The sequence below is a fragment of the Euprymna scolopes genome, chromosome 43 (genome assembly GCF_053919585.1).
Source record: "Euprymna scolopes isolate OS-2025 chromosome 43, ASM5391958v1, whole genome shotgun sequence".
NCBI lineage: Eukaryota > Metazoa > Mollusca > Cephalopoda > Sepiida > Sepiolidae > Euprymna > Euprymna scolopes.
In genome coordinates this window covers 7,714,025-7,739,024 of record NC_136524.1, presented here as the reverse complement: position 1 = coordinate 7,739,024, position 25,000 = coordinate 7,714,025, and the positions used below count along the sequence as shown (strand labels likewise).

At 31.9% G+C, this 25,000-nt stretch overlaps 2 protein-coding genes across 3 annotated transcripts in view; one reads left to right on the top strand and one right to left on the bottom strand.

Moving 5' to 3' along the window:
* LOC145268406 (thrombin inhibitor rhodniin-like) overlaps window positions 1–25,000 on the bottom strand; it is a 133,100-nt gene that overhangs the window by 32,664 nt on the left and 75,436 nt on the right. Inside the window, exon 1 of one of the 2 annotated variants that reach the window (XM_080123967.1) lies at window positions 3,706–3,803. The exons of the other annotated variant lie outside the window; for it this stretch is intronic. Coding sequence (XP_079980093.1) covers window positions 3,706–3,748 — 43 coding nt within the window. The 5' untranslated portion in view covers window positions 3,749–3,803. Of the gene's footprint in view, window positions 1–3,705; window positions 3,804–25,000 lie in introns of those variants that run through there. 2 annotated transcript variants of the gene reach the window in all.
* Window positions 19,077–25,000, top strand: part of LOC145268404 (thrombin inhibitor rhodniin-like) — a 12,658-nt gene continuing 6,734 nt past the window's right edge. The window contains exons 1-3 of the mRNA XM_080123964.1: window positions 19,077–19,211; window positions 21,955–22,075; window positions 24,610–24,795. Of these exons, the coding sequence (XP_079980090.1) occupies window positions 19,172–19,211; window positions 21,955–22,075; window positions 24,610–24,795 (347 nt within the window). The 5' untranslated portion in view covers window positions 19,077–19,171. The remainder of the gene's footprint in view (window positions 19,212–21,954; window positions 22,076–24,609; window positions 24,796–25,000) is intronic.

The window sequence follows — 25,000 nt, the reverse complement described above, 5'->3', positions numbered from 1 at the left end:
CAAAACAGAGCGTGCAAATTATAGACGTAATTACTAACGTGTAAGTCTATATGAAATGTCCCTAAGCACAATAATCGAGACAAACAGGAATTGCCAGAGTCGATACTGAGAATGCGTTGGGAAATGTATGAGAAATACAACTTATTTTGTATTGTCTACGAACTGTTCTGTGCACGAATGTTAGAACCAGTAGCAAAGGTGTCATGTTAAAATGGCCAGCTGTATAAGCATCTCGTCTTAACTACTCAAAAGCTAAACTTAACGATCAATAGTGTAAACCATAAAAATTAAAACCGGAGACCTACTCAGAAAAGCCTGCCAACTTCAGAGCCTGTGGGGGAAATAAATTTAAGAGAAATTAAATTCCTCTGCCCCAAACAAAACAATAATAAAAAAAGAAATAAAACACAATGACACATCCTTCTCGGTTAAAATGCGCCGCATTTATTTTTTTCAACAAAAGTAACAAGATGAACAAGCAAAGTCCGATCGGTAAGAGTTCTTGTGAAATTATTGAGGTTAGAATATTCAAATTAGGTGAAAATCCTTTGTGGAATTATTAAGATTAAAAGGTAATGTTAGATGAAAGTCCTTCGTCAAAATAATAAGATTGGAAGGTGAAAGTCTTTTGTAAAAATAATGTCCTTATTTCAAGGTTTTTGTTTTAATTGGCGAAGTTCGTCTTTATCGAAAGTCCCATGAGGAAAGTAGTCCGTTGTTAGTAATTCTTATAGAAAATGTACTGAATGGGTGCATGTGTGCATAAGTGTTTTTTGTTTGTTTGTTTGTTTTTTTTTTTTTGGGGGGGGATGCCCGCGTAGCGTGTGTAATTATGGTTTCGACAGATTTGAAAACATCGATGAGATGAAAACAAGAGACATGTTCTCGTGTCCAGTTGGAGCGAAAAGAGAGAGAGAGAGAGAGAGAGAGAGAGAAAGAATGTTTGTTGTGTTTAAATACTTTTTGAATCAGATTCAAGCACAAGATTGCTGCTGCTGATATTTGGTTTGGGAAAGCGTTAAAAAACAATCTTCTAAAATTTCTCATTGGTCGATATTGTCACGTGGTATTGTTTTCGCCTACGTCCGCCAGAAATATGTCCATTTTGCTTTTGTTGTTGTGAGAAAAGCGTGTTGGCGTATTTGAAATTATGTCGTTGCTAGAGGAACTTTTTTTTTTTTGTGTGTGTGTGTGTGTGTGTGTGTGTGTGTGTGTGTGTGTGTGTGTGTGTGTGTGTGTGTGTGTGTGTGTGACAGCACAAGCCTAACCAAGCGTCGATTTGGAATCTCAAACCGCATCTCATTTTTCCGTACTTCAAAACTGAAGAGCCATTTTCACGCATTGCTAGTATAATTCCGGAGAGATAACTTGAAAATGGTGTAAGAAGCATAACTATATATACAGCCACAGCAGTAATAGTTGACAATCCAGTTGCCACAGATTTAATTTGGTATATGTTAAAAAATAAAACTGTTATCAAATTTATCAAAATAGATTTGAATTACTTAAAAAATATCACCCAACCCCAAAAGTCCTTAAACTCAATGCTTTTTTTGTAACTTTAAGATATTTTTATTTAATAACTAGCAATTCCGCCCGGCTTTGTTCGGGTCCTATGTACTGTTCATAACTTCATGTGCATATGTATATATTAAAAAGTGTGAATATGTACGGTAATGCCTTTCTATATAATAGGCTTCCTTAACTACCATAGAGAAATATTGGTAGAGACCGCAGAGGTCGAACTTTTTAAAATTTTGGTCCCAATTTTGACCCCTTAACATTTATTTATTTAATTATTGCTCAAATTATATTAAAATGTTGGACCCGTGTTCAATAACCCACATCTAAAATTTCAAGTGTTTAGACCTAAAATTCGCAGAGGAGTTTGGTAGAGTTTTTAAAGGTCAGCCAAATTTTCGCCCAAAAACAAAAAAAAGCTTGCCCTATGTGTGAATACACTTAATGTAAAATTTCAAATGTTTAGACCAAAAATTGTCTGGGTAATTTGGTAGAGACCGCAAAGATCAAATTTTTTAAAACTTTGACCCCAATTATGACCCCTTAACATTTATTGTTCTGGGCTCAAATTAAATTATAAAGTTAGATTCATCTCCAAGGAACGTATATCTAACATTTCAAGTGTTTAGACCCAAAATTGGCGGAGAAGTTTGGTAGAGTTCTCAAAGGTCAAATTGTTGAACTTTGACCCCTTAACAGCAAAATTTCTGGACAAAAATCGATTAAAAAGATTTTCCAAATTTCAATATTCCGTATCTAAAATTTTGAATCTGTAGACCGAAAATTGAGTTATTGCGTAGGGAAATGTACACAGACAGACACACAGACAGACAAACATTTTAACTTTTATAGATATACTAGAATTTCAGTCCGGCGTTGCCCGGGTGTTTGGATGTGTCTGTTGAGCAAAAGAAGAAAAAAAAAGAAAGTGGTAGTAGGAAGGCAGACTCGAACCCTAACTCGTGAAAGAAGAAAAGAACGGGGGAAAAAACCCTGACGTCTATGCTGTTATGACCACCGCCAAACCGGAATTGACATTTTTTAAAATTAAGGCTAGACAATCGAAAGAACATGTTGCCTTTCAAAAATATCGGCGAAAATAGCGACCCCCCCCCCGTAGAAAAGTTTCCAGTTGAAAGTGAAGATATTTTAGTCAATTTTTCGATATTTGTCGTATGAAAGGTCGAAGTTCAAAACGATACTGATCTTGGTAAAATCCGTCGCCTCTGTCGAAAGTTTTAGGCAGACATGTAAACATACATACATACATACATACATTTATATATTGGTAACTAAAAATTTTCGACCAAAACCGATTAAAAAGCTTGCCCTATTTCTGAATACACTTTATGTCAAATTTCAAATGTTTAGACCAGAAATTGTCTGAGTAATTTGGTAGAGACCGCAGAGGTCAATTTTTTTTTTTTAACTTTGACCCCTATTATGCCCCCTTAACATTTATTGTTTTGGGCTCAAATCAAGTTATTAAGTTAGATACATGTCCAAGGAACCTATATCTAAACCCCAAATTGTTGGAGGAGTTTGGTAAAGTTCTCAAAGGTCAAATCGTTAACAGTCAAATTTCTAGCCGAAAACCGATCACAAAGATTTTCCCAAATCTCAGTAACCTGTATATCAAATTTTGTGTCTGTAGACTTAAAATTGACAGAGTTATTGCGTAGGGAAATGTACACACACACACACACACACACACACACACACACACAGATACACAGACACGTTCACTTTTATAAATATACTAGCATGAGTGCCCGGCGTTGCCCGGGTGTTTGGAGGTGTATGCTTAGCAAAAAAAAAAAAAAAAAAAAACGTCAATTGTTTTAACTTTGACCCCTATTATGACCCCTTAACATTTATTGTTTTGGGCTCAAATCAAGTTATTAAGTTAGATCCCTGTCCGAGGAATTTACTACAAAGTTTGATTTTAATTGATCTGTTCATCATAAAATTATTAATCTATGAAAAATTCTTAAAACATTAATTTAAAAAAAATAAGATTTCTTAATTTTAGTAACTATTTAAGATAAGTTGTGTGTCTTTATTTAGGGTGTTGGTTACATTAAAATTTAGAGTCGAACAACTCTTTGATTTCAGTCCCATTTTTTTTTTTCAGGCCCATTTTTTAAAGTTTACCTTGTATAACAAATGGTAACGAAAGCTTACCTTGTATAACAAAGAATGTGACTAAAACAGAAAACAGAAACATGGTTGTAATGTTTGTTCAAAATTGGAACAATAATGAATGAACATTCGTAAAAAATATTTATTTTATTTTGAATTATGACCTACATTTCAAAACTCCATTTTCTTAATCAACGTGAGAATACCTCATCTGTTTTGTTATCAAAATAAAATTTTGAAGTAAGATAATACTAAAAAAAAAAATGATTAAAATTTATTTCATGCGTAATTGATCTTATTTTTTTTTAATTATTTATTTATGAATATTTTTCTATTTTAGTGGTTAAATTGGCCGACGTGTCTTTTTTTTTTTTGCATAGGAGTCATAATCATCAAGGCCCGAAAGCCAATCGAGGATAAGGGCTAATGAGTGTACAATGCTCACCGGGATAACAATGTATAATTAGTTAGTGGTGGAAATGGGGTAAGTATGGATTATTTAGTGGGGCGGCTTAAGAAAAACTTGTTTACATTGGACTTGAAGACGACTATATTGTAATCAGCTGGAAAGCAGACCAGCAGAACAGACTTCCACTAACGGGCAGATCTAGAAAAAAGCTTTGTTCATGGAATTTTCGTTTAGTTTTAGGCATAGATAGAGAGTGGGGTAAATTGCTGATAGTGGTTGTAGCTAGACAAGTGCTTTTTGTGAAAGTTTGGCAAAGAGGAGATCATAGACTGAAGCTCAGACGAGCACTTGCCATGAAAATAACGATAACACAGAGACAGGCTCAGAACGTTTCTGTGGGAAAGAGGTTGCAGGGCAGAAAATAAAAGGCATCACCTACTAGAATTCGAAGCCGGTTTTGAACTTTGTCAAGGCAAGATATGATGCTTCAAGTAGATCCCACCCAAATGTGGCAACAGTATTCCATTCTAGGACGTATCTGGATCTCATACAGGTAGAGGATTGCGTTGGGGGTTAAAAACCTTCTGGGGCAATAAAATGATGCAACCATTTTTCCGGCGAAGTTGGCAACAGATTTAATGTAAGTTTTTTTTTTTTATTTCAGGTCAAAAGTAAAGGTTAGGCCCAGAAGTTTGTCCAAACAGGAAGTATCTTTTAGACAAGAGTCATTTATATCAATTTTTATATGCCCGCAAGGATGGATGTTTTTGTTTCCACTTGACACTATCACAGGCTTGGTTCGAGTGAAGGCCGGTTTTGCAGAAATTTTTTGCATCATCATCCTTTCTATCCATCGCTTTTCAACGACTGCTAATGCAAAGGCAAGTTTTCCGAAGGTATCGTTGTTGGTTCTCATATGTCCAAAATATCTGAGCCGCCATTCCCTCATCTTTTCCTCAATTGGCCTAATACCGTAACGCTTTTGGAACCTAAAACGTTCTAAACAGTATAGATGGGAAAAATAATAAATGTACGTATTTTGTCGTATTTTCTCGTCGACAATTTGGAAAATTACCCATGAGTTCATGGGATGTAGGCTAAACTTTTCAATATGGCGACAATAAAATACGTCAAGGTCGATGCATTTCATAAAAAAAAACGTTATTTAATTGGAGGAAACCTATTATATTTAAACAAAAATATGTAAAAGATCATGAATGTAAGCGAGAGAGTGTTTTTAAGTCAATTATTTTGACTGATAAAATGAACAGTCAAAATTTACACTTTGTAGAACAAAATAAAGGGTTACGAGTACAGTTTTTAAACCAAACAGAACTGAGCCTTGTCGACGCAGAAATTCGTAAATTGCGTTTTTTTTTAAATAAATGTAAAAAGCATAATGAAACAAGGGTTTTTACAGATTTGTTTTTTGCTTTAAGTTTTTTTTAGAGGTGGGGGTATTGAACCGGACAATAACCGACTAGTTTATGATTAGGTTGTTTTAGAGTTGAGTTCCAATTTTAAAAAAGGTCCAAGAGCTGTACAGGCATTTCTTGCAATAATTTCTACTAATACAGGTAAAATTGTCGTCTGCTTCTCAAGTATTCTGATTGGTTAAACCATAACTTCCGGAAGATGCTGAACAAAAAGTCGGTTTTGTCCGGATTAGAATCTGTATTAGTACCAATAAAACTGTCTAAAACCGTTTATATGCATTTATCTTGTCGCAGACGTCCGGCTAGATTAATAAATGCAGATATATGTTTTAAAACGCAAAGGCAGTATGTATCCCGTTAATTCATCAGCCGTAAGTCGAATACAAATAGATAAAAATTTATAGTTGCTAGAAATATAATAATTGTAAGAATGAAATAGCTGCAGTCAAGAGAAAGCAAGCCAAAATCATTAGAAAACTCATTAAATCGCCTGCACGACACCCGAGAAGGCCGAACTGCTTGTCCAACGATTCGCCTTCAACTCCACCTTAGACCCCTACAAACCACTTGTCCCATATTCCCTTCGTGGATAAAAGCAATACTCGCTGATCTGAAAATTATCCCTTCTTGTGTTCGTGATATCATAAAAAGACCTAGATACCTCCAAGACGTGTGGGCCTGATTTTATTCTTGCTATATTAATAAATAAATGTTCCGCTAGCTCTCGAAACTCTACAATAAATGCCTTAACGAATATTGCTTCTATAGCACCAATATTCAAGAATTTAATTGAAAGAACCGAGACCCACTCAATTATCGTCCCATGTCGATCAGAAAGAAAAGACCTAACAATGTCAAGAACTTTACGATTAATACCATAACCTCGAAGTTTACGTAGAAAACTGGCATGCCATACTCAGCCGAAGGCTTTTCTCTTCGTCTCTTCATCCGTTAATACAAATAAAGCTAAGACTTCTGCGTTAAAAAAAAAACTATTAAAAACAAATATATGTCTATGAGAGAGAGATAGAGAGAGAGAGAGAGAAAGAGAGAGAGAGAGAGAGAGAGAGAGAGAGAGAGAGAGAGAGGCGAAACGAGAGACGGTAGATCGACAACTAGGTACGGGCGCTAATGGCGGAATAAAGATAGAGGGACATAGTTTTGAAAGCCCGATTATCAAAAAATATATATGTCTATGAGATAGATAGATAGATAGATAGATAGATAGATAGAGAGAGAGAGAGAGAGAGAGAGAGAGAGGGGGGAGGGGAGAGAGAGGGCAAAACGAGAGACGGGAGAGAATAGAAGGTAGATCGACAACTAGGTACGGGCGCTAATGGCGGAATAAAGATAGGAGGACATAGTTATCATGCGTTTTTGTAGGTTTCCGATTTTTTATTGTATTTGAAAGAGTCAAGAGTAAAGTTAATTTTCCAAAGGGAAAAATATTTGTACACATGAAAAAAAAGTTATAATGAAAAATATTTTCACGGCGACATTCGGAAGCTGAAAAGTTCAGCTAAATTTTGAAGTTAAATAAATTCATTGTAAAAAAAATCCCTTGAAAGATAAATATTAGTTTTCTGGGTCTATTGCAAAGATAATTAGTAAAGTCCTATATATTGAATTAATTAAAAAAAAAACACCTTGTTTGTACCAAAAATAGCTGAATGAGCCTCGAAAGTGAGAGATTTTTGCTTTGCACAAATAAAATAAACGTAGTTATCTGAGCATGAGTTCTACGGAAGTCTTAAATGTCAGAAAGTCAAAAGACTGTCTGAAAATGATGTCAGGCAGTTGGTGGAATTTGTTATTTTTTTCAGCCGTGCATTCGTACATTTCTTATCTTGAGCATTTCTATAATGTTTACCATTTTTTTTTATTTAATTATTTTTCTGTCTTCCTGCTTTTACGTTGAAGATTACACATTCATTCAGGCAAGGAAAATTTTAGAGCCTTACATATAAAAAATTACATGAAAAATGTAATCTAAAAAAATCTTTAAAAAAAAAACAGGAAATATTTTTTTGCAATTATAATTTTTTGTGTGAAACTATTAAATAAACAGTGCTTAATTCAATGATAATATCGATAGTTCAAGAAATTAAATTTTCTCAGAGTTATATCGAATTCATTAACATGAACTTTATGGGCTTTGTTTGTAATGTTCCTGGAAAACTTATTTCTTTCTTTTTATTGTTACAATTTACGATACTTTATTTTCATAAAAAAAAGCAAAAAGAAATTCATTCATTTTTTGCTTTCCTACTGAAAACGATAACTTTAGTAAACAAAATAATCTATTTCTACTAAGATTCAAATGAAAATAATGCATTTATTATATTCCGTGATCATTATTTGATAAATATTGAAAATTTCGTTAGAATTGGTTAATTTCCTGATTTTTGGTAAATTTTAAGGTAAAGGGAGGGGTCAAAATGTTTATGCATTTTGAGCATTGGCATTCAGTTTGCACGTACCTACTGATAACATCGATAAGTAGACGGCTACTTTTAGTTATCCTGAACTGTGCATCTTCTCCCTCCCCTTTCCGACCGGGGCCAGCCGGGACAGGATCTTCAATCCGATTGTTAGCAGACAAAGAGATACTCTCTGATGGATTTCTTGACCTCGACTGTTAGCGCCTTCCTCACCTGTTATGGTGCCTTACATCCGATCCATTACATACCCAATACAAATATTTTCGATGCAGTCCATCAGCGAATATTTTTTTTACATAGGCATCGCACTTATCAAGGCCCATAGGCCACTCGAGGATAAGGGTTAAAGAGTGTACAGTAGTCAATTGGACAATCTAGTAGTCGTTAGTAATGGAAATTCGATAAATTTGTTAACGGCTCATCAAGAACTTGTTTACGTTGGACTTGAAGACAACCATAATGTAGTCAGCTGGAAAGCAGGAAAACGGAAGACAGTTCCACAAGCGTGCATTTCTAAGAAGGAAACTTTGTTCATGGAATCTACGTTTAGGTTTAGGCACAGATAAAGAGTGGGGGAAATTATTGATAGTGTTTTGAGCTAGACGAGTGTTTTTCCTGAAAGTTTGGCGGGCGGCATAGATTGGAGCACAGACGAGCACTTACTATGAAAATAACGATAAAGCAGAGACAGACTTGCAGCATCTCTTCTGTAAGAAAGAGGAAGAGGGCATCCTCCACTAGTCTAGGAAGTCTATTTTGAACTCTATTAAGGCCGGATAAGTCCTTTCTAGCAGCTCCTTCCTATTTGCAATAATTACATTAAGTAACCAAGAGTGAACGTCTCTTATAGGAGTGGGTTAAGTTTTGGAAAGCTCCCTCAAAATAATTACAATTTTATTTTTTCATAAATTAAACTGAATTGAATTTTCCAGATGTACGGATGAACACATTCCGTTTTATGTCATTTGAATAATGTTTTCTTCAAACATAATTATTATTTGGTTTTATTTCGTTTCAGGTTATCCATATGGATTGGACCGGCCAACATCGCGCTGTATTTTGACACCATATGTACATTTAGAAAATAAAAATACTTTGTTCATTATACAAACAAAATAAAAACATATTTTATTATATATACATATTAAAATAAAACGCTCTTCACATATTATATATATATATATATATATATATATATATATATATATATATATATATATATATATATATACATATATATATATACACACACTTTTCTTCACTCTATTCCCTCTGCTTCACTTCTTGTTATCAAGTAAGATCTATGACTTACTTGTAGTTTCATTAAATACTTTTACAAGCAAAATCCGATCCCACATTTTTCTAAATCCTACCGTCTGACGAGAAGGTAAGTATTTCTTCGAAACTCCGCGGACTAAGGACTATCTACTTATTTAGTGTTTCCTTTTCAAATTAAATATGTTTTTAACTTTTTTTCAAAGTGTTTTTAATGTGTTTTATTAACTACTTCTTCTTCTTCTTCTTCTTCTTCTTATATATATATATATATACATATATATATATATATATATATATATATATATATATATATATATATATATATATATATATATATATATACTAGTTGTACCCGGCCACGCGTTGCTGTGGCTCAGTTTGTTAAAATGGAAAACATTCCTTAAGAAAAATTGCATTTTGTTCGTTTATTTACTTTTATTATTTTTTGCAATTTTTTTTATCAATAAAGTTGTCCTTCCCCCCCCCCCCCGAAAAAATTAATTTTTTACCATAAAATGTTAGGTGAAAGTTTTTTGGGTTTTTTCAGGAAATCTTGCATTTTTTTTTTTAAAGAAATCTGGCAGTAAACGTTTTTTTTTTTTGAAAACGGAATTTTTATTATAAAAAGAACAGATGAATGCTTTATATGAACATTGTAAATAGTTAGGTGAAGATAGAGAAAAGTTTGTTTTTTATTTCAAGAGACTGTACAAATTTTTTTTCAACAGATCGTAAGAAAAACAGAAAACATACTTCCATCATTAATTATGCAAAAAAATAAATAAAGTGTAAAACTTTCTGTTATTAATGTTTGCTAAAAAATAGATACAGTAAACTTCGCTGAAGTGTTAGAATATGCCGCATCTTAAAAAGTTGGTTCATGCTAACAATTAAATAAAATAAACGTCTAATAATTAGTAAAAATAAGTAAAATCATGAATGACGGCTCTTGGGGGGGGGCAAGTAAGTAGGAACAACACAATCATTTGTGTAAAATAATTAATATTCAAGAAATTGTAAACAATAACAAAAATACCTGATACCAAATGCAGTAAAATTCAAGTATCTTTTATATGTGATGAAACTGTGTTCAAGTTATTTTTATTTCATTTCTTTTATCAAAAGTTGTGTTTCAAACAATTAACTGGTTGCATGTCGTTTAATCATTGGAGACTTCACTCTTGGAAAATTGTATAAAAAATCTATGACTATCACTAACTCTAAATTTGAGAGTGCAACTCGAACTTAGGGTTAGTGGTAGATAAGTTATTTGTTAGGTGTGTCAGAAATTTCGTGAAAAATATTGAATAATTCCCCCCCCGTTTTCCAAGCTTATAACTCCTCGAAAAATGTAATTCAAGCCCGATTTTTTTTTCAATTAAAGGAGCAAGGACCAAGGTTTCATTTAAAAAAAAAAAAAAAAAAAAAGCAAACAACGTGTTTAATGAAAAAAAAGGTTTTAAACTTGGGACTTTACAGGTAAATTTCTAAAAAACACTATTTTTTTGTTTTAAATTTGAATATATTATTCATTGATCTTTTATCTTCAATTTGTGATATATAAAACTTTGGTGAGTAAATTAATTATTTACTTTTTAATAGTCATTTGAAAATGGGGGGCTTGAATTAAAAAAACGTTTGTCTAAAATATTATATTCAGTTTATTGGAAAGAGCATAAAATTTCACATAGACCCTGAAAATATCGTAAAAATTGAATCAATAGAAAAATTTTCGTAGATTTTTAAAGTTTAAAAATTGAAAATACTGAGCTCGTAAAATTCAATTAATTTCATTAGTTTTTTAAAAAATAAAAAAATAATATTTCTATTACTTTTTATACAGCTTTAATAGTTTATTTTGGAATTATAATTCATAAAGAAAACAAACAACCCACTTTTAAAAGAGCAATTACGAGTTTTTTTTTATATTTTATTGGCAGTTTCGTGTTAGGGGTGTCAAAAATTAATACAAAAATTCTGATACAGCTAGTCATTTAAGCCTTACTCCTTAAGCGATAAGCGGACATTTGTTTATTTTTTTTTTTTTATTCAGTGTGTAAAATCCGCTTTGAACAACATATTTGGAAATTAGAAAAATAAAAAATAAAAATTTAAAAAAACTTTGTTTTAGCATGATAAAAGTATTTAGTTTGGTAGATAATTAAATTCTACTGTGTTTGGTATAAGTTTGTTTTTTTTTTGCTGTTGTTTCTTGCTTTTTAGAATTTTTGACTAAAGGGGGTTGCTTAGATCGTATTTTAAACTAAACTACGGAGGTTGGAATGCCCCCCCCTAAAATGTACTTGGAAAAATCGATTTTATAGCGAGATTTAAGAATGGTTAGCCGAAAAAAAAGAGGTGAAAAACAAAACAAATCATCAACGAATAATTGTTACCAAAGGCAATAAATGCTAGTTTTTTTACTTACATGAATTTATTTTATGGTTTAAAGTAGGCACCGCCAAAAATGGCCGCAAAATCAAGTTGTTGTTGTTGTTTTTTAAAACTAAATTACATTTATTAAAATCCATTATTTTTTAGTAACTTTTTTTTCCAGAAAGATAAAACCCTGAATTTTATCATATAGAAAACAGAATAATGTAAAACTTTTTCTACTATTTTTAATTCAATTTTAAATGTTAAATTTTCCCAAAAAGTTAACAATTGACATTTTTTGTCTTGCACAAAAAACGTACTTAAATATTTAAAAAAAAAAGGGTTTTTGAAATAATTTATTTATTTATTTATTGTCTAAGATTTAGGATGATTTTCTAAGAGAATATCCAAAAATATTATAATATAAGTACCTGAATTTCAAATAATTCCACTTATTCATATAGGTAACCAGATATTTCGCGTCGACGTAGAGTTCAGATCGACTCTGTTTGCGTTTTCGTTTGATAAGAAGAAAACTATGGAAGACCAAACAGGCCAAAAAAACTTATTTTTCAGTGACGAAAATTTCAATGTATTATTAAGCTGAGGCTGGCCAGTACCAGATGGGTGACCATTTGTATGAGTTTGGTTTTTAATGTGTATGTGTGTGCGGGCCAGGCTCCCCAAAATGGGGGGGGGGCAATTTAAAGCAGAATAAAAAAAAATTATTTCAGCGCGTTTGGTCCACCGTAGTCGAAAGGCGGCAAACGTTTTCAAACGGGATCGAAAAAAATGATGCTATTTTTAACACAAAGGGCACAATATTTATCGAATTTTTTTTTGTATCGATTATTCAAAGCATGCCCTGTTTAATAATGGTCATGCATTATTCGGCTCGCTAAAAAAAAATTGTTAATTTATTTATCAAAAATTTTAAAATGGCTTTTTTCGTATAAATATTAGAAAAAATTTTTTTTTGTTTTGCTTAACTTAAATTAATTATTTTACTTAACTTAAATTAATTATTTTACTTAACATATTCACCGAATTTCACACTTCAAAACTCAAAAGCGGGATAATTAAACACAATCGAAGTTCTGATATTCAGACGTCAAAATAAGGTATGCAAACAATTTTTTTTTTTAATCTATAATTCTGTCCCTTACAACAACACAATATGTTTTGTTCAGTTTCAGATGATTATTTTAAGCATATTTGTTCCCACTTCAAAACAAGGGGGGGGGTGTAAGCAAAAAAATAAATATATATATAAATATCGTTTATGAAAAATAAGTACACTGTTATAAAGTTCATTCTTCTCCTAATAATCGCTGAAAATTTCGTATTGATCGGATAATTACCTGATTTTTGGTAGATTTTAAAAAAGACGGTCCGTCAAAAAGTACTGACCTGCCCTCCCCCCCCCCCCAGTTTTGGCGGTGCCTAGTTTAAAGTATTTTCAAGCGCTTTTCTTTATTTTTTAATATAAAATTGCGGGTGGGTGTGTGGGTGCAAAATATCTCCAGATTTTCTAGAATTCACCGCTAGATTGCAAACGAAATCTCCGGATCTAGCGGGAAAACCGCTAAATTGGAAACACTGGTCACGTGACAGGAAGCGGTAATAAATAATTGTATCTATCTATCTATCTATCTATCTATCTATCTATCTATCTAAAAGTTTGATTCTTTTTTTCAAGAGAATGTACAAATTATTTTTTTTAACAGATGTCAAGAAAATAAACAGAAAAATACTTCCATCATTAAAATTATGCAAAAAAATAAATAAAATGTTGATTTAGTGTTTCAATATGCTTATAAATTACGATAAAACTTGCTGAGTATGCACTGTTTTACGGTTGTTGTAAAAATGGAACGGAAACTTAAATTTCGCTTCATTTTAATCTTTTTTAAGTTTTTAATTGTGCCCCCAAACGAATATAATCAAAACAGTAACATTCAACAATTGTACTTTATGTATATAAAACACAAAATATTTATTAAAAAAAAAAAAAATTTTTAAAAAGAAGTTAATAACTAAAGGGAAATAATTCCATTTTTCAACGAAAAAGTCAGTTTACCTAACTTACTGTATTAATGCTATTTTTTAAGCAAGAAAAAAAAAATGGGTAAATATCCAGATACGCTACTACAGAACACCGACCACTCTAATTTGTTTTTTTATAGGTAATTGAGGTCGCTGACAACGAATCTGATAGTCAAACTTGGGGCAAATTTACCGTTTGCATGGGATTTACCCCTGAACCCACGAACTTCTTTCCACCATTTTGCAGCTTCCGTTTATGCTACGCGCATGCACGCTGTAGCATAAACGACGGCTTCACCAAGCAAACTACGTTGGGGGGAGGGTTTTTTTTTTCCAGGACATAGAATTTTCTAATTTTCAAAAATACATTATAGCGCTTTTTGGGTGGAAAATTTAAAATTAGCTGAAAAAGAAATAAAATAAGAAAAGGAAAGCACACCAAGTTTTCCAATTAGAACACCATTTAACATTTTCCGAAGATTTTACTTTGTACATTGGGGGCACGAGCGGGGGAGGCGGATGTGATGTTGGGGCGCGCGATAACAACAACTAATAACAAATTAGAGTGGTCGGTGTTCTGTAGTAGCGTATCTGGATATTTACCAAAAAAATATTTAGGTTTGGCTATAAATTCCTAAACTCATTTCACCCTAAATAATTTAGGTGACTGAAATAGGAATCTAATTGAATCTTTAATTTCCTGAATAGTATGCGAGAATTCATTTTTCTTCGAGTTATATCGAATACATTAATACGGACGTTAGGGGCTTTTTTTTAATGTTACTGTAAAAATTATTTTTATTGTTACAAATTACGATGCTTTAAAAAAAGCAAAAATAAATTCTTGCGTTTTTTATTTACTACTGAAAACCATAACTTTAGTAAAGGTATTTTTTGTTTAAACAAAATAAAACATTTTCACTAAGAGTTAAGTAAAAAAATAATTAGTTCATTATATTCTGCGATCATTATTTGAAAAATACTGCAATTTTCATCAAAATTCGTTAATTTCCTGATTTTTGGTGAATTTTTAAGTAAAGGGAGGAGTCAAAATGTGTATACACTTTGAGCGTCGGCATTCATTTTGTGTGTACCTACCAAGCGACCACGTGTGGTTAATTTTAATTAAAGTTCAATCACATGGTTACATTATCAATAATCACGTAATTAAACCCATTGAAAATTTACCGATATTGTAAACACATTCTGTTTACATTAAGCCTGTAGTGTTTTTTTAGTGATGTAATGTTGTCAACCGAGATTTTTTTTAAAAAACCCGCGAGCTCAGGAGAAGAAAGATTTTTAACTTATCGTCTGAAATTTTCAAAAATCGCTAATCCCCCTCCCCAAAAAAACTCCATAATGTTCCGTGTTTTCTCACTATATGTTTCTGGAATTATATTGAAGCGGTTAGCTCCCCAGAAGGCTTACATATTTTATCAGCTAGTTTTGCCTGTTTTTTTTTTCAGAGAGGGTATTTTTTTTTGCAAGAAACAAATGATAAACTCAAACTTTTTATAATAAAAGTTAAATTGAAATATACTGCAAATTAAACATCACAATAATGGTGCAACATATTTTGAAATTAGAAAAATAAAAAAACAAAATAACTTTGTTTTAGCATATTAAAAGTATTTAGGTTGGTAGATAATTAAATTCTACTGTATTGGTATAATTTTTTTTTTTTGCTGTTGTTTCTTGCTTTTTACACTTTTAGATCGTATTTTAAACTAAACTTCGGAGGTTGGAATGCCCCCCCCCACCTAAAATGTACTTGGAAAAATCGATTTTATAGTGAGATTTAAGAATGGTTAGTCGAAAAAAAGGTGAAAAACAAAACAAATAATCAATAAATAATTGTTACCAAAGGCAATGAATGCTACTTTTTTTACTTACATGAATGAGTTTATTTTATGTTTTAAAGTATTTTCAAGCGCTTTTCTTTATTTTTTAATAATCTAATGCGGGTGTGTGGGTGCCAAATATCTCCAGATTTTCTAGAATTCCCCGCTAGATTGCAAACGAAATCTCCAGATCTAGCAGGAAAACCGCTAAATTGTAACACTGGTCACGTGACAGGAAGCGGTAATAAATAATTGTCCCTAAATAAAAAAAAAATAGCTTCTCGGTACAAAGAAAAACACCTATTTATCATAGAAAAAATAAGTATAATGTTATAATTAAAAAGAAATATATAAAAACACACATGGATATAGTAAACATATTATACCAAAACGTGGAAGCCATCCGTCCAGTGGTTTTTTAGACAATTAATTGCGAACGAACCAAGAGTTACATTTATATATATATATATATATATATATATATATATATATATATATATATATATATATATATATATATATAGTGATCCATATACAGTACTGTTTCGCTGTTTCACAGCTCATCAGTGTGGCTAGACAAGCAACTACCTCAAGCCAGGATCGAAAGACCGCCCAAACGACTGTCGGAGCTTCTAATCATTGCGCTATTCGGCTGATGCAGTGCGGGTAGTGACACTGTCCAAATATCTAAGCTCAATTTGTTTACGCAAAGAGAATCGCTTATTATGCGATTCATTTCTCAATATGCTCAACCTAAGATAGGGGGCATCATATATATATATATATATATATATATATATATATATATATATATATATATATATATATAATGTATTCAAATTTGTAATATATATTAAAAAACGCATTGTATATACATATGTATACATATACATATATACGCATACGAAGGTGCAGATATAAACTTGACCGCTATCCAAATTATTTTCATTAATGATAATTTTTGACAGGTGGGGAGAAATATGATAGAAACCTTTCCTTTGTTTTATTGCATTAGTGGAACAGGAAATGAGCAGATTTAACTAAACGATCCATTGATTTATTGTTTATTAGTTTTAAAAGGTTTGAGAGACATAAAAACAAATGACACATTTTCTCTCATATTATGGATTATGGTCATCACTTTGATTTTTGAAAAGCAAACCTTATAAAACCAATAAACAATAAATTATTACATCGTTTAATTGATCCATAGGCTTTTGCAGTGGCTGAGTTTTTTTTATGGGTGCTGGCCCCACGCCCAACCTTACCAGAATGTACATACAGCGCCTAGCCTTCCCAAATGGTCATCCATCTGGCATTGGCCAAGCTCAACGTTGCTTAATTTCGGTGATCTGGCGAGAACCGATGTGTCAACGTGATTGTGCCGTACTTGTTTAATTGAAGCCGCTTTTATTTACCACTCCACCAATACAATTAAACAATGGAAGGGTTTCTATCATATGTCTCTCCACCTATTAAAAAACTATTTTTAATGAAAATAATTTAGATATCGGCTATTTCGGTATCTGTACCTTCGTATATGTATATATGTATATGCATAGATATATGTACACATATACTTGCATACACACACGCACACATTTACATAATTTTAGATATCCTGCTTCCTCCTTTAGCATATATACTCCTAAAAAGAGCCATGACAGTCAAAAACCGGAAGTCCAAGACTCAAATTTCGCCCCCATTTGGGCTCATCAGTTAGACATATCCGAACTCGGGATTCGAAACCCGAGCCTCTTGCATACATATATACATTTTTAAAACCAAGATAACAAGGAATAAAAAAAAAATTTCATCACATTGTGTATTTTTCAATAATGTTACAATTGTTTCGACACCATTCGGACAATTTTAAACAGTATGTTGTTAAAAAATATTCCAGATTAGCATTTCATCAGACAGATCGAAAAAAGATACAAAGGTCAATACTGTCTTAAAAGATGTTCATCCTGTTTTTATTTAAATCAGTTTCTGGTGGTTGTGGAACGTTTTTTTACCTTAATTTTTATTCTTATATATGTACACTGTCATTGGTTGATATATTTTATTATATTAAACTTTTGATTAAAACAATACTGTACAAGATATGTATTTGTGATTAAATTCATTTTTCAAACCATATACAAAATAAAAAGCATACACAAATGGACTGTGATAGTTTACAGCTGTTTCAAAGCAATGTTTATTTTGTCAAACTAGAATTTAAAAATCAGGTAATCTTCAGAAAAGAATTATCGTAGGTATCCAAAAAATCAGTAATAATTCCCCCCGCCCCAGAAACGTTTAACTCTCAACAAAAACAAACAAAAAAATCGCAAAAATAGAATCATTGTCAACAACTGTCCCCGATTGAAGGGCATAATTTGCATACGGACATTTTACTGTTTCTAGCATAATCAATAAATTGTGAATAATTAAGCAAACAAATAAGTTTTTTATTTTAGTTCTGAAACGAAAACTAAAACACAACTAAAGACGTGCCTATCGATTCTAAGCGCTATTTTGAATATTCTGTAACAACAAACAGTTGATTATTTAATGGAAATAAACGGCGAATCTCGCGAAGTGTGTGTTACAGAAAGAATTATCGGATCGGATAGAATATATAACTGATAAAATAATTGAAATATTTTAGGTAATGAACACCGAAAATCTCCTCAAATCAATGATTAAACTTAATCAAATATCGATTTGTCAGATGCAATGCTATAGTAGTCAATTATCGAGAATCTGACAGGCTTTCTTTTATGGCAGTGTTGATTTCTGTTTTCCTATCAGACGGGGATTCGGCACAATCACATTGACACCTCGGTTCCTGTTAGATTACCCAAGTTAAGTTACGCTGAGCCTGGTCGGTATTAAAATGGATGACAATTTCAGAATACCGCATGTTGTATGTGCTCTACGCTTATCTCGACATTGTTTCTAGTCGTCTTGCACTTCTCCTTGCCACTGGAACCAAGCAGTGCTAACTCAGAAAAGGTGTAGTTAGAGATTGTACAACCCTTGCTTCACAGGTACACGTGCAGGCACTACAGAGGGTATCAATTTTTTTTTTTCGATACTGAACGGAAGCATGCAATCAGACGGGTTACCTTTGATATAACTTTGTATACTTTTATAATTCGTCTGTGAGAACTTTTCTGCGAAAGAGTAGGGAGAAGAGTGGACGATGTGTATATTCAAGTCACAACCGATTAGCAATAATTATTATGTGTTTATTTATTTTCTGCTAGCTTTATTTTGAGATATTTTAATATTTTCCTTTTATTTATCCAAATCCACGTTCTTAAGACCAATAATTATTATATGTTTTTGTTTGTTTGTTTGTTTGTTTGTTTGTTTGTTTGTTTATTTATTTATTTGCTTGTTCGATTTTAATTTGAGATATTTTAATATTTTTCAATTCCTCGTCCTCGTCTTCAATAATAAACACGGCAAGAAATTCAAATTGGGTCATTTACATCTTGTAATTTATCTTTGCAAAGTTTCTGATGTTTACAAAAAGATAGGTAAATATGTTCTGTTCCCACCAAATGAGATAAGTAAAAACTATTGCACGCTGATAAATCATGAAAGTAATTTTTTTATGTATTCCAATATAAGATTTCTTGTAGTAATACTCATGCTGCATAATCCATTCTTGAAACCTTCAATATGACACAGCTGACATGGGGGTCCGTTTTGGTTCTTTCAGGTAAATATAAGTAACATTATACTTATTATAATATTAAATGTGGGTTGATAAATGCTTCTTTACTTTTCTCCTACAATACAAAATGTGATGTAAAATATCCTGTAGTTCTGAGATTGAGTTATATTAGAAAAACTCCATTTTAATTGTTTTAATAATTAATATTTAACTGAACATATCATCTTTCTCTAAGATATCTATGTATTCCTCTCGATCCCTTTCATTCTATGTTGATTCAACCTCTTTAATATTTCTTAATGTCTCTGTGAGCATTTAAAGAATATGTGGCCATCAAATAATTGTGTCTGTGTACACCACAAACACGTACGTAAATTAGATGGGAAAATAATGTCTCTTTACTTATATAACAATAATAAAGTATAGTAATACTTATATATGAAAATAATAGGAGCACTAGGAACAATACTGAAAAAACTTCGAAAAAATAATGGGAGAGATTTGAATCAGACAAGATGGCTAAGAATATACAACGCGGATAACAATAATGCAAACGGCTGAAATATTTAATATATATATATGTGTGTGTGTGTGTGTGTGTGTGTGTGTGTGTGTGTGTGTGTGTGTGTGTGTGTGTGACTTAAAATTATAATGCATTATTTTTGTGTTACAGACTAAGATTTGTCATATGTCGAAGGGGGTGGGAAAGTTATATTTTTGTAGATGTTAAGAAATTTCACTGGTATCTACAGTGTGCCTGATGAGGCGACCCAATTACTGACCCCAGAATTTGGCTTCGCCAGTGGCCTCAAAAACACCCCGGTACCAAAAGCCTATGATTACTGACTATTGTTACTTCTACCAATTTCTTCCTTCGCCAGTTTTTCTCAACCCATCGTTTGACTCTCACCTGAAGATGCTCTTATATATATATATATATATATATATATATATATATATATATATATATATATATATATATATATATATATATATATATATATATAATTACTTTGATAGTCAAAGAACGTAGCACCCTACATAAATCATTTTTATGTGTACGCTGTAAGGCGGATTAAACCATACGTAATTTCTACGTCTGTTTTTCTTTTCCTTTTTATTTCCTACACTATCCTGTTGGTTACTCGCACTGTTTTTTGGAGTTATTATATATATATATATATATATATATATATATATATATATATATATATATATATATATATATATATATATTAGAATTTTCCGAATGTGAGAAATTATATATTCCCACAGTAAGACAACGTCACATCTCCCACGAGCCATGACAGTAAACAAACTGGAAGTCCAAGACTCAGGTTACGCCCTCATTTAGGATCAGTTGAACTCATCGGAACTCGGGATTCAAAACTTGATTCTCTTGCATACGAGACGAGTACACTGCCACTTGAACAACTGTGCTACACGCAAGAAAGCCTATAAGATTAAAGAGATGAAGCAAACCGCGGCGTTTAGACGAAGTAGATTCATTTCATAGTCGAATTTCGCCGCGGTTTTCATATAAACATGCATATAGAAGTATGGTGGCTTAGGTTGAGATTGATTTAAATCTACCCCAATAATAATAAATAAATAAATAAATTTGAGGGGCGAATTTGCGAAAAGGTGTTAATAGAATGCGATTAGACAACCATAGTAAATTAATAGCGTGTTTGCTACAAAATGTTTCATTGTCACTGTAAACGCTTTTTCATTTTTTATTTAGAATTAAACAAGAGTAATATTGAACATAGGTGAATACTTGAGCGTAAATGATATATTTACGTGCATAAGTACAATCTTAATATATCCATTATTATTATTATTATTATTATTATTATTATTATTATTATTATTATTATTATTATTATTATTATTATTATTATTATTATTATTATTACATTATAATATAAATTGTGTATTTGTTTTTATGTAAATGTATTCTTGGAAAGGTATTTACACCCGATGATTCATAGGTTAAAACCAGGTAAATTCGGAGCTTATGTTTGAAAAACAACTATATATAAGAATATGAGTATATAATTGTTTTTTTGTTTGTTGTTTGTTTTTGTTATATTTTTTTTTTTGTATGTAAATTAAAGATTAATATAATAGATTTTATTTGATTTCTAATAGGATGAGAGAATTAAATAATTAATTGATATGGATAAATAAGAAATCCAGATGTACTATACTAGCACGATTACTGCAAAATAGCTGTTTAATTATCACAATATAAATTCATAAAATATCCTTAAAGAAAATAAATCATCGAAATAAACAATTGTGATGTCCTCTGCATTGAATGCGTGATAAGCGTGATAATGGTGAGAAATTACATATCTTTTGGTACTTCTGCATGGCAATCACATATTAGCATCGGAGACGAGCTATCGATCCCTGTTCTTAAAAAGAGAACTGCCATAGCGGCCATTATATGAATCTCAAATATGAACAAGTGTTTACGATAACGCCAAAAATATACAATAACGAAATAAATAACACAAAAATATATGAAAATCGAAACATTTATTGTATAAATAATGTATCAAAATATAATTTTAATGTATTTATATAATTTTTTTCAATGAGTATATATATATATATATATATATATATATATATATATATATATATATATATATATATATATATATAGAGAGAGAGAGAGAGAGAGAGAGAGAGAGAGAGAGAGAGAGAGACGGACAGATAAAGAAGGGAGTAAATTTGTAATGGAGATACCAAGTATCAATTTATATTTTAATTTCAGCGTTTTACTTTGTCCATGCAGTAGAATTTGACTATTGCAGATACATGAAATACATTGACTGCAGCATTCGTAAGGACCCATTTAAGATGTGTGCCAGCAATGGTGTGACATACGCAACAAAGTAAGTAATATTTATATATTTATTCAGACACTCTGGGGATAATACCTAATTATGTTTCTGGTGATCAGATCTACCGCTAAACTACAGTAAAGTGCCGATCAATTATTCATCACTTATATATATATATATATGTGTGTGTGTGTGTGTGTGTGTGTGTGTGTGTGTGTGTGTGTGTGTGTGTGTGTGTGTGTGTGTGTGTGTGCGCACGCGCGTGCGTGCGTGCGTGCGTGCGTGCGTGCGTGTGTGTGTGTGTGTGTGTGTGTGTGTGTGTGTGTGTGTGTGTGTGTGTGTGTGTGTGTGTGTGTGTGTGAATATGAAACGTCCATAAAGCTTGATAAAATTTAAAAAAAACGCTTTGGTTCGGCATCTTTTAATTTTTTACCACAAATTTAATCTCCATAAAACTACAATAATTACATTTGCGCACGATAGCAATCAAAAGTATTTTCGTTATCTACTCTATTTTCTCACAACCTAACACTATCTCCTACCCTGGAACTACACGTTTGAATTTCTTACTTCCTCCACAACGCCAATGTATAAATATTGACACCGTTAATTCATTATGCATCTTAAACTTAACACAAATAACTTCGTTCTGTAAAATGCTACGATTTCGCCTTGTTAAAACGCATAGGAACCAATAAATGATATACGACGTGTGAATGCGTTTCTACTAACAAACATTAACTTCGGTTAATATACAACGTTGTGACAGATTTCGATGAAGTGCGTCTTAAACCCAACAACAACACACGCCTGATTGCGATTTTCACAGGCAACAACCATCGCATTCGCATAGGAACCGAAAGGTTTCTCGTTCGAATCCATCCACGGTTTACTAGTTTTCTTTTTTTTTTCTTCTTTTTTTCTTTTTTGCCCTTTCTGAGTCACTCTGCGATATAAAATGAAGAACTATTTAATTTCCTTTATTTTACTTGTAACAAATGAATTACCCCCTTTGTTAATTTTCTTGTGGGCAACCATTATTTTTGCATCGACTCAATCTCTGTGTAGATCTTAATAGAATAAATTCCTGATTTCCTCTAATCATTTCTTGCGCGTTATATTCTTTATTTAGTATTGTCTCTTAAACAATTTTTGTACTTCAACAATATATTTTACAAGCATATTTAACTGCGGTCTTTATTCAAGTACAATGTATTTTGTTTTACATCTTGAAATTAATATTTATTTAAATCAATTACTTCTTCATATTAAATTTTTCTGGATTTAAATTACGATTTGATTCTTACGATATTAAATTTTTCTGGATTTAAATTACGATTTGATTCTTACGATATTAAATTTTTCTGGATTTAAATTACGATTTGATTCTTACGATATTAAATTTTTCTGGATTTAAATTACGTTCGTTGAAAATTTCACAATGTACAAGATGCCTTCAATAAGTTTCCAGACTTTTTTTTTTTTTTTGTACGGGTATTTAAAATTGAAAATACAGTATGTTATTGCTGTACATCTTGTGATTTCAGGTTTAAATAAACAGCTACAGTAGGAATTGGAATACACCCTACTGAAGCCTGATTGTCACAGCTGGTGAATTTCAAAAATGCAATCTGAATATGAGGACATTTTAGAAGAACGACATGCAATAAAATTCTGTTTTAAACTTGGAAAAATGCCACAAAACGTATGGAATACTTCAGACTGCGTTTGAACCATCTTTCATGAATCGAGGATCAGTTTTTGAGTGGCATGAGAGATTCAAGGAAGGCAGGGAGTCTGTGAGGGATAATGAGAGGTATGGGAGGATAAAGTCAAAACACCAGAGTTGATTGGTCAAATAAAGAATTTCATGGATAAGGACCGTCGTGGGTCTATAGAGACAATAAGTACACAGTTTGATGTCAGTGTGGGAACTACATACAATTATTCACGAGAAACCGAAAATGCAGAGAGTTGCGCGAAATTTGTTCCAAGGTTGCTAAGAGAAGATCACAAACTATTTGACCAAGATGGGCATCAAGTCCGAAGCATTTGTGGTAAAAATTAAAATATACCGAACCAAAGCGTTTTTTAGTTTATCACGTGCTATGGACGTTTCATGTAATGTTATGTTCCTCACCCTCCCTATAGTCCATACCTTGCTCCCTGTGACTTTTGGTTATTCCCTTAGAGGCTGTCGTTATGAGACAATTGAAGATACGAAAGAGACTGTGATGATGGTCATTAACACGCTCACATAAGAGGACTTCCATAAGGCCTTCATATATATATATATATATATATATATATATATATATATATATATATATATCAGTTATCAAAATCCTGTAATTTGAAGACGAACCAACTTGTTCTGCTTTCTGGGCCATCGTATTTTTCTGCTTTCTGGGCCATCGTATTTTTCGTCTTTGCGAAGCATCGTTCCCCCACCTCCTTAATTTGTAAGTGTTTTCGTCTATTCCCAGAAGCATATATTTTAAATGAAAAATAAAAAAATATATATAAATATAAAATTAAAGAAATCGTAGAGGCAGCTAATAAAAGAAATTCATGTTCTATTTCAGGTGTGAATTCATTTTAGCTCATTGCAAAGATAAACAAATTGGGCTGGTTCATGAGGGCGAGTGCGCAGCCGAAGCTACTCCGCCCACACGAGTGGAACCAGACGAGTTTTGCAAAAATCTTTTGAAGCAAACTTGCCATGGAGTCCGACCGATTTGCGGGACAAATGACGTTAATTATGACAACGAGTAAGTAACGAGTTAATAAAACAACTATATTTGATTCTAACTAGCTATTTTTCCCCTTTTTTATCCTTGCATCATGCTCTTTACAAAAAATACATTTCGATTTTTTTCTTTCAAAAATACTTATTCCAGCCATGAAGACTGTTAAATTGAAGATATTTTTAAATAATGACCTAATGATGATAACATTAATAAAAAAAAGTTCTAG